General features: G+C 43.9%; 1 protein-coding gene and 1 non-coding gene across 14 annotated transcripts in view; both read right to left on the bottom strand.

The window, feature by feature from the left end:
* Positions 1–9,801, bottom strand: part of HS1BP3 (HCLS1 binding protein 3) — a 60,784-nt gene extending 50,983 nt beyond the window's left edge. For 11 of the 13 annotated variants that reach the window (XR_006182242.1, XR_006182244.1, XR_006182245.1 and 8 more), the window contains exons 1-3: positions 9,709–9,801; positions 8,202–8,367; positions 1,439–1,646 (exon numbers count right to left, since the gene is read on the bottom strand). Coding sequence is in view for 9 of the 13 variants with exons in the window: in XM_042890983.1 (XP_042746917.1) it covers positions 1,439–1,646; positions 8,202–8,367; positions 9,709–9,749 (415 nt within the window). In the remaining 4 variants the exon portion in view is untranslated. Of the gene's footprint in view, positions 1–1,438; positions 1,647–3,355; positions 3,439–5,342; positions 5,541–8,201; positions 8,368–9,708 lie in introns of those variants that run through there. The other 2 variants (XM_042891026.1, XM_042891036.1) reach the window with 2 other exon arrangements.
* Positions 9,802–9,919: 118 nt separating this feature from the next.
* Positions 9,920–10,001, bottom strand: TRNAS-AGA. The gene has a single exon. It is a non-coding gene; the product is annotated as a tRNA-Ser (tRNA).
* Between the last annotated feature and the right edge of the window lie 3,735 nt (positions 10,002–13,736).

Genomic DNA, 13,736 nt, shown 5'->3' with positions numbered 1-13,736 from the left:
ACACGGCAAGTGGGACTCATCTCATCTTGCTTTCATGACTGTATGTGTCTAATCAGCTAGGGCAGAACACAGGAACTAAACCTGCATGTCTACACTGAAGAAATGGTCTTACGCTCCCCTTGTAGGCAAGGAGACTGTTGGTGAGGGCAGAAAGTGGAGGTCAGGGTGCTGCATATTGCAGCATATACATGCTATCCATGTAGATAAACATGTATGTTTTATCATGTTAATTCTCCCCAAACACCTCTTCATATATTGACTATGTCTCCAATAATTTAAGGACCTGTAGCGTAAGTACTGAAGTTACCTGGTTTGGTAGGGTGAGACACAGTATTCTAAGGCAGATTTTGATGGGTTTCGTGACTGACAGGGCTTTGGTTACAGGGATGCACACTTGCTAGTCTCATAGAGCTCCCAACCTGTGTGAAGTCCACACTTCACACTTTTGCAAAACAGTTTGCACATGTTGACTTGCAAGTGCCTTGCACCTTTGCTTTGATTCCTTAAAACTAACACTACACTAAGAATCATGCACAGCACCATGCTGGTGTATTCCCTGTTCAGCAACACTCAGATGAACTAAGAGCAGAGAGCCCATCTGTTCCATTCATTCACTGACTCGCTGCTATGTCCAAAGAACGCAAGAAAGGATCTGTACAAATCATTGGAAGAGGCAACAAGAACTGGACATGAAGCTAAGGAAAATTAAGGAGAAAAAAAAAAAAGAAAAAAAGCTAGAGAATGGTTTTAGCTAAGAAAGCATCAGACTTTTACTCAAAAAGTCATTGTCAGTAATTTGCTTTAGGGTCTCCTTCAGCAAGACCTAGCAGTTTTATTAGGAATGAAAAACAGACAAAGCATGGAGCAGTTGTTCACTAAGGGAGCCCTGCACTGCCCTTTCAGGGACCATCCCTCTGCTAACAATATATGATTATTTAGCCTTTGAAACTTGCATGTTCTGAATCACAGCTTTAATATATGCCTAAGGGAAATCAGAGACTGTGCAACTGACACTTGCATAGAGACCACTTTGGCATCAGTACTTCCAAAGGAGACGTATCCACTGAAAAGAGGGGAAAATAACAGCAAACATGATCAGAAAGAGTGGTGAGGCATTGACCCAGGCTGCCCAGGGAGGCGGTGGAGTCACTGTCCCTGGAGATGTTCAAGAAATGTGGAGATGTGGCACTGAGGGACGTGGTTTAGTGGGCATGGTGGGAATGGGAGGTGGTTGGACTAGGGGATCTAAGAGGTCCTTTCCAACCTTAATGATTGTTTGGTTCTATGGCTGTGTAGCACTGTAGGTGCACAAGAGAATATTTTTAGTGATAACCTTTACTGTGGCATTCTCTAGCTCTTGACTACCTAAATCAGGTACCTAATAAGGCTTGCAGTAAGCATGTTTGTGGGAGAGGGGACACTCACATATTTTAGTTACCTAAAAATTCCAGTAACTCAGGACTCGTTGCTAGATCCTCATCTTTTGAGATGAATTTCATGATATCATTGAACATTGCTCTTCGTTCATAGATGTCAGATTCTCCCACAAAGAGAACTTTTCTAGGCAAGAGTGGAAGAGAAGCATGTGGATACCGTGCTGACAGCCTGTGGTAGAGCTCCTCTATCTCGCTGTACTTCTTGGACACCTGAAATAGAACGTGTTGTCTGGGTAAGTTTCTTTAAAGGCAAGAGGGAGACATGGGCAGGAAGCAGCAGTTTAAGCACTGTGAAGCATTAACCCTGGAATCTGAAGTGGAAAAACACGTATTACCAAAGAGCTTTACATATAGCCTAGTAAAAGCCTATTATCTACACAGTCAATCCCAAAGCACTGTTGCTGGTCTGGTCTTCTAATTCTGTTATTAAAACCTGTTCCCTAATGAAATAGGAGTTCATTGTCAGATACCCAGCGTCCATTTGTCTGACTCAGCAGCTAATTAAATACTGGGAAGATCACTGCTCCAGATACTTTCCTCTGACAGCTAAAATTCCTGTTTGCTAAAAGCAAGCTATGTGGTGGCCAGCTTCAAAAGACAGGAGTCATAGCCAGGTATGTTCCTCATGGAGAAAGCAGGATGAATCTTTCTACCACCATGTCAGAAAACAGATTTCTCAGCCTTGCTGGGTTTCAGTGTGCTTCTGACTGTGAAGGCTTAAAAAACTGGCATGTTTGCACAGCACCCAACACAGAAATTCGAGGGCAAAGACCTCAGGTGATCCCTGACACTTTAATTTATCCATGAAAAAATTCAAGGGTGAAGACCTCAGCTGATCTCTGACTCCTTATCTGTGAGAAAATAAAAAGAAACTACATGGTCTACAGGTTTTTGCATAGGGAGAAGATGCCAACAGTGGAGTCATTCCCTCTGCATACAAAGAGAGGAAGTCTGAGGAGAAATAAGGCCCAAGATACCGCAGGAAAGTGATAACCATGGGAATGCTGGTTAGAAATAGGTTGGCTTCTATGCCACAGTCAGTTCAGAATTCAAGACTGGAAACCAACACACACAAAAAATCCCCCACAAAAAGAAAACATACTGTCTGTAATTGATATTTTGGTCATAACGGAATTGACTATCATGCTATGGGAGTGTGGTATTATACAGACAATACATTCATCTTGATGCTCCATAATCTATTAAAATATTTCAATGAATACAGAGTTGGATTAAGAAAAAACAACCCAAAATCTAGCGCAAGCAGAGTCAGCATGGATCAGATCCTCTCCTAGGGTGGAACATTTATCCTCCTGTAACATACCCTGGTGAACTGTAATGGAGTGAATCCCAATTAACACTGAGATATGGACTGACACAACCACCACATCTTCCATCTTGGGATAGAAGAAAGCAGAGTATTTCCACCAATACAGCATTAATAGAAGGTCAACCCACAAGAAGCACAGAAGGTATCTGGGAAATAAGCTAGACACTAACTCAGAACCCATAAACTGTATCTATGCAAGCAAACTTAACAGTATCAGAATATATTCCGCAGCAGTGAAACTTGATAGTGTCTGATAGGAACCTTATAGTGTCTACTGGAACCTGATAGCATCTGGCCCAGTTTTGCCTAGGCAGCTAGCATTCCCTCAGCTAAATTTTCAGTCCAAGATTTAGGCTGGTGCAGAGCACTCAGTAGCCAGTTTTGGTACTTGCAGTCATTGTGAATGGTAAAAACAAAGGTTTCACACTATAGATCCAGCCAGACTTCTAGCTGGCCTCCTGGCCAGAGAACAGGCCCTGACATTCACAGACACACCTAGGCTAGTTCACTGAGCTACACACAGCCATAAAGAATAATAGCCACTCTAACTTTCGTGCTTCCCTGCCTTTCAGAGTAATGATCAACCAACCCAGATAATTTGCAGAATGTTTGCATTTCAGATGTACGATGATCATTCCTGGTTCAGCGTCCACCAGTAAAAGGCAGGCAGCTCTGCAAGAAAGATCAGAACCACAAAAACAGAACTGAGTTGACTGGGGAATGAAAAACTAGGATTTTAGACTTGCTTCATGTGTAAGTGTAGGCAACACTGTACTCTGCATGCAGGATCTGACACTCATTTCAGCAGCCTCTGACTACCATGAGACATACAAACATATTTCTCTCCCCTCTTAATTATCATCCCTCCTCTATCAAACACTGTACATTATTCATAAATCTCAATTTATGTCTGATTATACCACTGAACTTAAAGCAAATGCACACCCTCACATCCTATTGCTAATTGAGCCATTGCGAATCTGCTTGGGCTCTACACAGCACCGTGCAACACGATATACAGTGCAATAATGCTATACTCAAAGCACACTAACACGATGCCCAAAAGCCTGCAACACGTCATGCAGACTAACATCTGCAGTGTGGGGATGCCCTCTGCTGGGATGACCTACCACACACACAGGATATGAAACCTGCAGCCCAAACCATTCCCCACTTAAGCCCAAGGCTGTGCCCAGCAAGTCCCTGCCTCCAGTGGCTCTGCTTCAAACCCTGGTTTACAATTCGATGTTTTCTGACAATTTTCCAAGGGAAAGGCATGCAGCAAGTTAAGTCTTCCTTTTGCTGGTTACCCTTCCCAATCCTTTGAAAAGAGGCTACAGATTCTATAGTACAAAATGCAAGGTTAAAAAACGAGAGGTTGCTCTAAAGCCCGTTTTATCAATGCTATTCAGTTAACGAGATCCCATTTGATAGATGTTAAAATATTTGTCTTACATTACTTGTAATTCTTCCAGGATCCTGCAATTATCCTCTTCCCCTCCCCCTCCCTACCTTTGCCCTAAGCCCCCACCTGCTGAAGCCAGCTCAAGTGCACTGACTTTAAGGGAGATCTGTCAAGTTGCAGTATCAAAGGCTCGATTTACTTAACTTCCAAAGGGTTAATCACACAGATACAGCAAAGCATGTGTGTATTTGCCAGGATACAGCAAAGCATGTGTGTATTTGCCAGGTCAGGACCTTGTCTGCCTGTAACAATTAACATTCAACTTAGAGCTGAAGCAGAGACAGGGATGGGTTGAGTGGCTTTTTCTTTTTTTGCACCAGGAAACAGATAAGTAAGTCAAATATGATCACATATAGCTAGGAGGTTAAGAAAACCACCGGGAAGTTCAAAGTGAAAGATTGTAGTTTGCTGCTAATCCCTGAAATCTCATGCATGTGCCTTACCCAACTCCCCACAAAAACCTCGTGCATCAAAGTACACACTGATGCCTGTAGGACACGAGCCTGGGACTCTCAGATGTGCGTAGGAGAATTTGATTCCACTCAGTATTAGTGGGGTTTAATGTCTCCTTTCCCTAAGCTCCTTTTAATGCCTCAAACTTGTCTTCATATGCTCTCTATTTACAGTGAGGATTTCAGCAAAACAGAGGCCTCTGACAGAGCTAACTCAGCCCCCTTGGCCAGCCAGCGCACACTAACGACTCGACTTAATTTTACAGTATTTCATAAAATATGTATCTGTGACTACTTTTTAAAAGCCCACTTGTTCACACTGTCAGAAAATGGAAGTACAGCAGTATTATCCCTTAAAACATCCTGCAGCTTTGGATAGGGGAATCAAAAGCCACGGACAGCACAAACTGAGCTTTCACTTGTTTACTTCCAAGGTAAGCAATACCGGAATTAATGCTGCTTGGTGATCTCATGGTTATGCATTACAGTAGATTTTAATTACATGACCACCTGCTCATTCTTCTCACCTGTTTCACCCAGCAGAAAAGGAGCACTATAGTATTTCTTCTTTAATCAACACGAACTCTTAACAGCTGCTGAACCTACTGCTATACCATCACAGAAGTCACAACGTGAAGGAATTTATCTTTCCAACATACCTGTGTGGTCAGGAAACAGCAGCCCCAGCTCAGGGATAGTAAGGTTCACAGAAAGTAGGCCAATATTGACAACAGGCAAGAATAAAAACACACCCACACGCTTTTACTCCTTTGCTTTATGAGAGGGAGATAGTTCTGTAGTAAATTTCTCCTCGAAATGTGCTGTGCCCATCCAACACCAATGTTTATTTGCTCAGCCTGGAAAAAGAAAGAACTTGACTAACAAATGGTACTTGTAAAAAAGAAGTAATTAAACCAGGCACAAATAGAAAGAGAAGGCACTATCTGTTGGGCGGATTTTTAATTAGGCTGGGAAGAGAGAAGCTTATTACTAAAGAAGGTGAGGTGTGGCTACAAGAAATGCGTTTAAGATAAACAAAGCCTTTTCTTCTCACAGAAATGGAACATCTGTAGACAGTAACTAAAGGTTACCTTTGCAGCAGTGACTACTTGCTACTTGATGCAGCATCAAAGATAAAACCAATTCTGTTGTTTCAGTAGGAAAACAGGATTCTGACCTTTGAAAGAAATGCAGCTGAGTTCTCCTTTAATTACCAAAAATAACCTCAAGGTTAAGCAATTCTACAACCCATCTGCTGTATTTTACACGTGGCTTTTTTTTTTATTATTAAAAAATCCCTTCTGTTTCTCAGAACGTAGATCTGAAGGTTGCCAGGATGTGGATTTCTTCTTCTGTTAATGCTTCACAAATATTTTATGTGAAATGCTGATTTTGCACAGTCCCATTATGGCCAAGGAACACAGAACTCTGGATTGCTCAAACCCACAGCAAAGGACAGTAGCTCCCCAGGTCAGATATGAAATCTCTTTCTGCTGTTTGTTTAGCTTTGGTAAAAGAATCCTCACACATCTTGATCCACTGTGGTCTAAACTACAGCACTGAGTTCAGAGCTAGCTTAGAGGATGCTTCTGTCCTGCTCACCATCTTTTCCCAGAGGACATGAAGATGTTTTTTGTGCAAAAAATACTGTACAAGCACATGGCTGCCTGCAGCTGCTTGTAGCCCAAAGCACAGAGAGTTTTACTGCTGCCACCTAGGGCATAAGAAAGTAGAAGACATTGACTTCAACCGGAAGCAGGCAGAAAAGCAGTCAGACAAGGAACACCAATTTACAAGGGAAAGGAACAGAGGAAGGAGGAGGAAAAAAGAAAGCCCTTACATACTATGTCAAAGTGCATCACCCAACACAGGCATCTCAGGTGCTACCAGCCATGCACAGTAGGCAAACCCAGTTCACCTACATCATAGATGCTCTGCTGTATTCTTCTCAACAGTACCGCAGTTGCTGCAGTGGGAAAATACTGGTCAAATGTAGACATCTAACCACAGAAAACAAACTGCTCTGCCTAAACACAGGCATCTATGCCATCTGAGATGCTATGGGGTACCCAAGCGTGAGTGGGGCAGCCAAATATCACAGAAAACCTATGGGCGACTCACAGCATTGTGAGGGCTTTTTGAAAAACCCCAGGGCACCTCAGATAGTCTAGACAGTGAGTGAGTGACATGCAACTCAGTTGAGCCTCAAGCATTTTAGCCTGAAGTCATAGCCCCCCACCCCAGCTGTCTAACATGCAGAATGCCTTCCCTTTACAGTCAAATAGTAGAGGCATTTCCAGAGGATGAGTCACCCCATTCCCCTTCTCCCCAGTGACCACAAAAGCAGTGATAGACTCAGATTAAAATATCTAACTTGCAGAGAAAGAAACTAGGACAGGTGAATCCCTCTGCTCCTTCCAGTAATACATACAGAAGACTCACTGGAATGATCTGACGCAAAGCATCCATTCTCTCACCACTCAGCTCGGAGTTTTAAATTACTTTCATATACCAAACTATATAATATATCAGATTTAGTCAGCTGAAAAAAAAGTATCAGATGAGACAAATGTTACTCCCATCAGGCTACACCACAGTTTTCTTCCTCATAAAGAACAAAATGTCAGGAGCTCTGACCTGAGAAGAAATCAGAAAGGTTCGCTTCACTTGAGAAGAAAGCTGAGTGCGGAAAATTCTTACTCAGAGAGAACAGCCATGGGAGTGGATAACCTCAGCACGCAGGGGGAGCACAGTAGGAAGTCTGCTGCTCCTCTGGGTAGAACTGATTTCAACTCCTTTTTCTAAGTGAAGCACAGTATCAGATAACAAAAACCAGTTTAAAACCTTGAGTTTAGTCAGGTTCACAGAGCTTCATGGAAATAGTGCATAATACAAGCAGACAATACCACGCAGAAATAGCAATTCCACATCCCCTTCTCTCATCTGCCCTTGTCTCACCCTTTCCCTGTCCTTCACCAATGACTGAAGAGCGCTGTGCAACTCAGAGGCTCAAGAAACAGGTGTAAATACGAAGCAAGAAACCCCCAAATACCATTTTTAGCCAGGACCAGCTGTCACTACAGAATGGCCACATGACAACTGCCATTGCCAGAAAGAAGGAAGCACTGCAGGAGAGAGAACCACTTGTTCCCTGCAGAACAAGAGAACAGTCTCTCTTGCCAGCACTTTACCATAGTCTATCACTTAAGGAGTGCAACAAATGTCAGAGATTTGCTCCTCAGCATGGATGTTTTCAGAGCATTGACAGATGTTTCTTTATCTGCAGTTCAGACTGCGTGCATTTCCATTTACTAGCTATGTCTCATTGAACATGAGTTATATATACTAAGGCTAATGGTCTACCAGGTAACCACATTTGTCATTCTAATATTACAGTTATCATCAAAACATCTAAAAAGTGCATATGCTGATGCCAGAACCAAAATAATCAAAGTGGATTGAAAGAGAGAGGAAAAAAAAAAAAAAGGTTGCTAACATGGCACCGATTGAGCATTTACCATAAATTGAACAACATCCTCAGGTTTGTGCTTTGCTGACTTGAAGGCAGCCAGTCGGGTAACAACGACAATGTGGTACTCCACGTGGCCAGACATCATCTTCCCACGGACCTCCTGGTATTCCGGCACTGATAAATCCAGCCCAGTGTGTGTATTCTGAATTTGCCTAGGAAGGAAAATACACATGCAGCTCAGGCACCGGCACACACTTTTAAATGACCCTCTCTGAGGATCCAATTCAGAGCTCCAGAAGGTCAGTATTCCCGTTTCAACAGGGCACAGGACAGACCCTACAGCGCAGCAATACAACACTGCACAGACATCATCTATCACAACATGAGATAACACATATTGCTTCTGAATATTATAGTCCCAACAAACGCTGCTTTACCCTGCAAGGCAGAAAAGAAGATGCTGTGATCTCCCATTGCGTCTTGCTCTGAAACAAAGCTCTGGTCACCATTCAAGCCCTATCCACCTCCCCTTTGTCTTTGGGCATCTCTAGGAAAGGCAGAAACAAGAGCTGAAAGAAGCCAGAAAAGGAATAAGGAACTTGCCTGGATGCAGGGACAACTTTATGTCTGTAAGAGCCATCCAGGGAACAAGAGTAAAGATCAAAGACATGTTGGAGCAAACTGCTGGGCCAGCCATGCTGTTTCCACCCATGGAGCTTCTTGAAGAAAATTAAACAAACACCTATCAGGAATGTCCTTAAATCTGGTTAATCTCGGCCCCTTGGGCAAGTTAAAGCCATCTATGGTCTGTTTGCCTTCTAGTCTTGACGTGTCATGTCAAAACTTGACAAGTGCTTTTGAAACTCCAGTTTTCCCAGGGAGGCAAAATCTGAGCCTTCAACTGAAGAACCTTTTGAAAGAGATCGTCTCCAGAGTTCTCTGCAAATCCAAAAGCAACAAAGAAGGGCAGAGTCCCATTTTTTTACCTAATCCTTTTTGCAAGCCGTGTCTGGCTTTTGCTTTTCTGGAGTTGTTTTGTTTTATTTTTACTCTATCTGCTGGTACAGGAAACGCTCCACAGATGTGCGGTTACTCAAGGTTGTGAGAGCAGTAATAGATCTGTCTGCTGGTAGTTGAGACGGACTGACTTCTTTTAACATGGCCACAGACACAGGATGAATGATAAATTAATCTGCTTTTCACTCGTGATATAAATAAAAGAAAAACCCTTCTGAACGGCCTTATTTAGCTTCCAACATCAACCACACACAACGCACTGCGATGAAAACATCACGGTAAAAGTCACAGCATCGGAGACACGGAGCTGGTAAGGATATGCCCACAGCCAGGCTTTTTATTTCAAAGCTGTTAGAAGTCCCAGCTACAACGACTGTAATGACAGCACAGAGCTCTTCCGGCCGCGGAACGCCACAAAACCTGGCAGGACAACAGGACAGCACCGGCCCCAAGCCCCCAGGGCCGGGGGAACCGCGCCCTCAGCCACCGCGCCCTCAGCCGCCTCCCAGCGCCCGCCGCCCCATCCCGGCCGGTACCTGGTGGTGACCAGCACGGCGGGCGCCGCGCTGTGCTGCATGGCGGGGGCTCGGGCTCCTTCCGGCCCGCCCCGGGAGCAGAGGCCGCTGAAGGCAGCTGAGCGGCCGTCACGGGGTTCCGCCTCCCTCTGGCTGCGGTCCGGCCGGATGTGTGTCGGCTGCGGTGCAAAAGGGGCGCTGGGAAGCGTCGGGAGAAAAGAACGCGTTGCCACGTAGTCGGCAGGATTCGAACCTGCGCGGGGAGACCCCAATGGATTTCTAGTCCATCGCCTTAACCACTCGGCCACGACTACACCGGCGTGCAGAGTAACTGGCAGTGAAACTGGAGTAATTTCTCTCTGGTTTGCAGTCCTAAGCTGTGTCACCGCGGGGGTTTCAGCCCTTCCTCGGACAGGAGATGCTCCAGGCCCTAAATCATCTTTGTGGCCGTCTGATGGACTCTCTCTAGGAGATCCCCATCCTTCTTGAACTGAGGAGCCCAAAACTGAACGCAGCACTCCAGATGTTACCTCAGCAGGGCAGAGGAGGGGGAGGATCTCCTCCCTCCATTTGCTGGCCACAATCCCCTTAATGCACCCCAGGATACCATTTTCTTTCTTGGCCACAGTTGCACACTGCTGGCTCACGGCCAACCATGACACCCGGGTCCTTTATCACAGAGCTCATCTCCAGCAGCTCAGCCCCCAACCTGTACTGATGCATGTGGTTATTTCTCCTGACATGCATTGCCCTACACTTGCTGTTACTGACCCTCATCAGGTTCCTCTCAGTTCAAGTCTGCAGCCTGTCCAGGTCTCACTGACTGGCAGCACAGCCTTCAGGTGTGTCAGCCACTCCTCTCAGCTTTGTGTCTTACTGAAAGAGAAATGGAAATCAAACCTCTTTTGGGTGCCCAGAGGGAGAAGCAGCAGCCAGGGGAAGATTAGTGGTTTTGTTCCAGACATGGGCAGCTGAAGGAGTCAGGGATGTGATGGGCTGCACATCCTATGCCATCAAAAGCATCACAGAATTGTAGAATCCTAAAACAAACAAACAAACAAACAAAAAAACCTCAAATCTGACAGAAGCAAGCTGTATGATGTACATAGAGCTGTTTGCTGGAGCTGAACAATTATCTTGCCTTTATCAGAAGCAAAGAACTTATCTCCGAAAGTTTGGAGTATGATTTCACAGAATCACAGAATGGTGGAGGTTGGCAGGGACCCCTGGGTCCATCTGGCACAACTCCTTCTCAAGTAGGGGCACCCAGGGCAAGAGAGCCCATAACCCATCTGTGTTCCACTTTGTGCCTATGGCCTCTTGCAAAAAAGCAACATTTCCATGCTACTTTGGGTGCTACATAGAAAATTTCAGCCACTGAACTGACTTTTTTTTATCTTTTTTTTTTTTTTTTTCCCCCTGGCAGAAAAGTTGCCATGGGTGAGTGTTGCTCAGACCAAGCACTCAGCCCATCAGTCACAGTAGCAGTGGGATTCCTTCACGCCCTTGATCATCAGCTGGAGACATGCTGGGGAAGGCCAGCAGAAGGATATACAGCAAATCTAAGAATTAATAGCAGTAACAGTGTAGCATCACTAACAGTACGTTTTCCTACCAATATTTGGGGAAACCTCAACTGCTCCTCTCAACCTTGTGGGTGTCTTATCTTCATCTATGAGTGAGCAAAGGAGAGAGGAAGAAACTCTCTCAGCCTTAAGCACTACCTTCTTCTGGACTACTAGTCTTTCTTTCTGCCTTTTAACTCTTCAATATTGACTGGTTTGGTTGGTTGGTTGGTTGATTTATTTTTATCCATTCATATGACAGGTTGGATATTAGGAAAAATTTCTTCTCAGAAAGAGTGAAGAGGCTGGAACAGGGAGTCCAGGAAAGCAGGGAAGTTGCCAACCCAGGAGATGCTTAAGGAAAGGGTAGGTGGAGTGCTTAGGGACCCATATGGTTCAGTGGGCAGTGTTGGTGGTAGGTGAACAGTTGGACTAGATGAACTTAGAGGTCTTTTCCAACCTTAATGATTCTATGTTTCAGTGACAGCTCCAAACTGAAGAAAGTATTCAAAGAAAAGGAGGCCAGTATGATTTCAGTCAACGACCTCTAGAAAGTGGAGAAAAATGAGCAGGAGAGAAGTAATTAAGCTCAGTAGATGGATAAAGGAACTTCATTTGTGTTGAAGATGTACGAGCATTCAGAAGTGTCCATATAAGAGGAGCTCATGCTGAAATATGGTCTCATCCTGAAAATCTACATTAAGAGCTCTCCACAGTACAAATGTAATGGAAAAGGCAGATTTTAAACACAGAATTTAAGGAGAGATGCTTATAACCTCAGTAGATCATGTAGCAGCTTCATCGGTGAAGTGGCTATTCCAGTTTCACCATCAGCATCAAAAATACTTTATTATTTCACAAAAATAACATGAAAATGTGGTGAGTTATTTTCAGACCTCAGAACTGTGATACCTAGTATAGGCAATGACAATTACATTACAGTACCCTTACAGATCTCATGATTTTGGGATACCTTTTTAACATATGGTTCAGTAATACAGTGGTGGCTGGTAAATGAGTTGGTATAATCATTTTCCCAAACTTTCCACTAAATCCCTCGTAAGAACCAAAAATTGTTCCTACTCTCCTGTCTTCATACCTATCTGCCCTTCTTTCTTGCTGCATAAGCTGGAGAAGCTCCAGCATGTGCTTCCTTCACAATGGGAAGAATGTCCCATGGAAGAAGTAAAGTCAAGAAGACCCTGCCCAGACATTCAGCATAAGCCTGTGGGTATTGCAGACTCCATGCCACAGACAGCCAGATGAATGCTCAGGGAAGGTGAGCTGTTTGTTTCTGGATTAATTCTTCTGTCCACTAGAGAGCACTCAAATCTAACCAATAAACCATGACAGGTTGCTGGTGCTGACTGCAGCCCCGTACTGCGTCTCACCCTTTGGGACCCAGCTCTGGAAGCTGTCTCAGAGTCCCGTCTATCTTCTGGCTGGGATCACAGCCCTAGCTGGGTGTGATTCTTGGCAGCTCTCAGGTTTTCTTTTCATCTCCCCCAAGCTAACAGACCTGCAGCAGTGAGTTTATAGGTCTCAGGGGAATTATCCGCCAACTTTTGGATCCCTGGCAAAATGCTCTGCTTGTAATCCATGGATGTGGAGAAATCAAAGCCCTGCATAGGGTATAGTAAGTTAAATGGAGGGGCTGGGGGGAAGCAAGGACAAGGGAACGTGCTTCCATACAAAATAAATTGGCTATGAAAACACATTTTAAAAGCTGAAATGAAACTTTTTCAGCCTAGATCATATTGAGAGAAATACAATAGCATTTAATTACTGCACTGGAGTAATAGGATTCCAGTGAGATGATCGGTCACTTTATCGTTTCTACCACTTTTTGTTTTCAGATGACAATTACAGAACCCAGATGCAAACCACTGGGAGATTTTATATTAAGTCCAGAATGCTGTGTGAGTTTCAAAGGTAACAGAAATGCTAGATTTAAAGTTCACTGTTGTTATATGATGTGGTAAGGCTGTTGATAGCCTGTCAAAGCAGCCTTCTAATCTACACACCTCCTAAACTGAGGATCAATTTATTCTGGGAAGAAGGGAGGAGAGTTATATTGCTGTTCTTCATTATACCTCATGTTTTTCCCTCCTCTAAACAGTTAACCTGTAATATGATGATTCCATGTCAGGAATAATCCAATAAAAACCATAGGTAATCCCTGATGAAAGATAACCTGGCTCTTGCCCTGTTGCGGTCCTAGAATTAAAATTCCCTGTCTCTGAAATTTGGGAGACCGATGTAAATCATGGATAAAATTCATGGTAGACAGCTGGAAAGAAAAGATGAGGTTTTCTGGTTTGCCTCAATTTAAAAATAAAGTAAAATAAAAGAAACCATGCAATACAAAATATATATGTATATAATTCTATATTATTCAAAAATGGCAGTAGAAACTACATCCTTCCTTCCTTCCTTCCTTCCTTCCTTCCTTCCTTCCTTCCTTCCTTCCTTCCTTCCTTCCTC

This window comes from Lagopus leucura, unplaced genomic scaffold (genome assembly GCF_019238085.1).
Source record: "Lagopus leucura isolate 7727_CA_CO unplaced genomic scaffold, USGS_WTPT01 Super-Scaffold_73, whole genome shotgun sequence".
Lineage (NCBI taxonomy): Eukaryota > Metazoa > Chordata > Aves > Galliformes > Phasianidae > Lagopus > Lagopus leucura.
The sequence above is the reverse complement of the archived record's forward strand: the minus strand, read 5'-3'. Positions and strand labels throughout refer to the sequence as shown.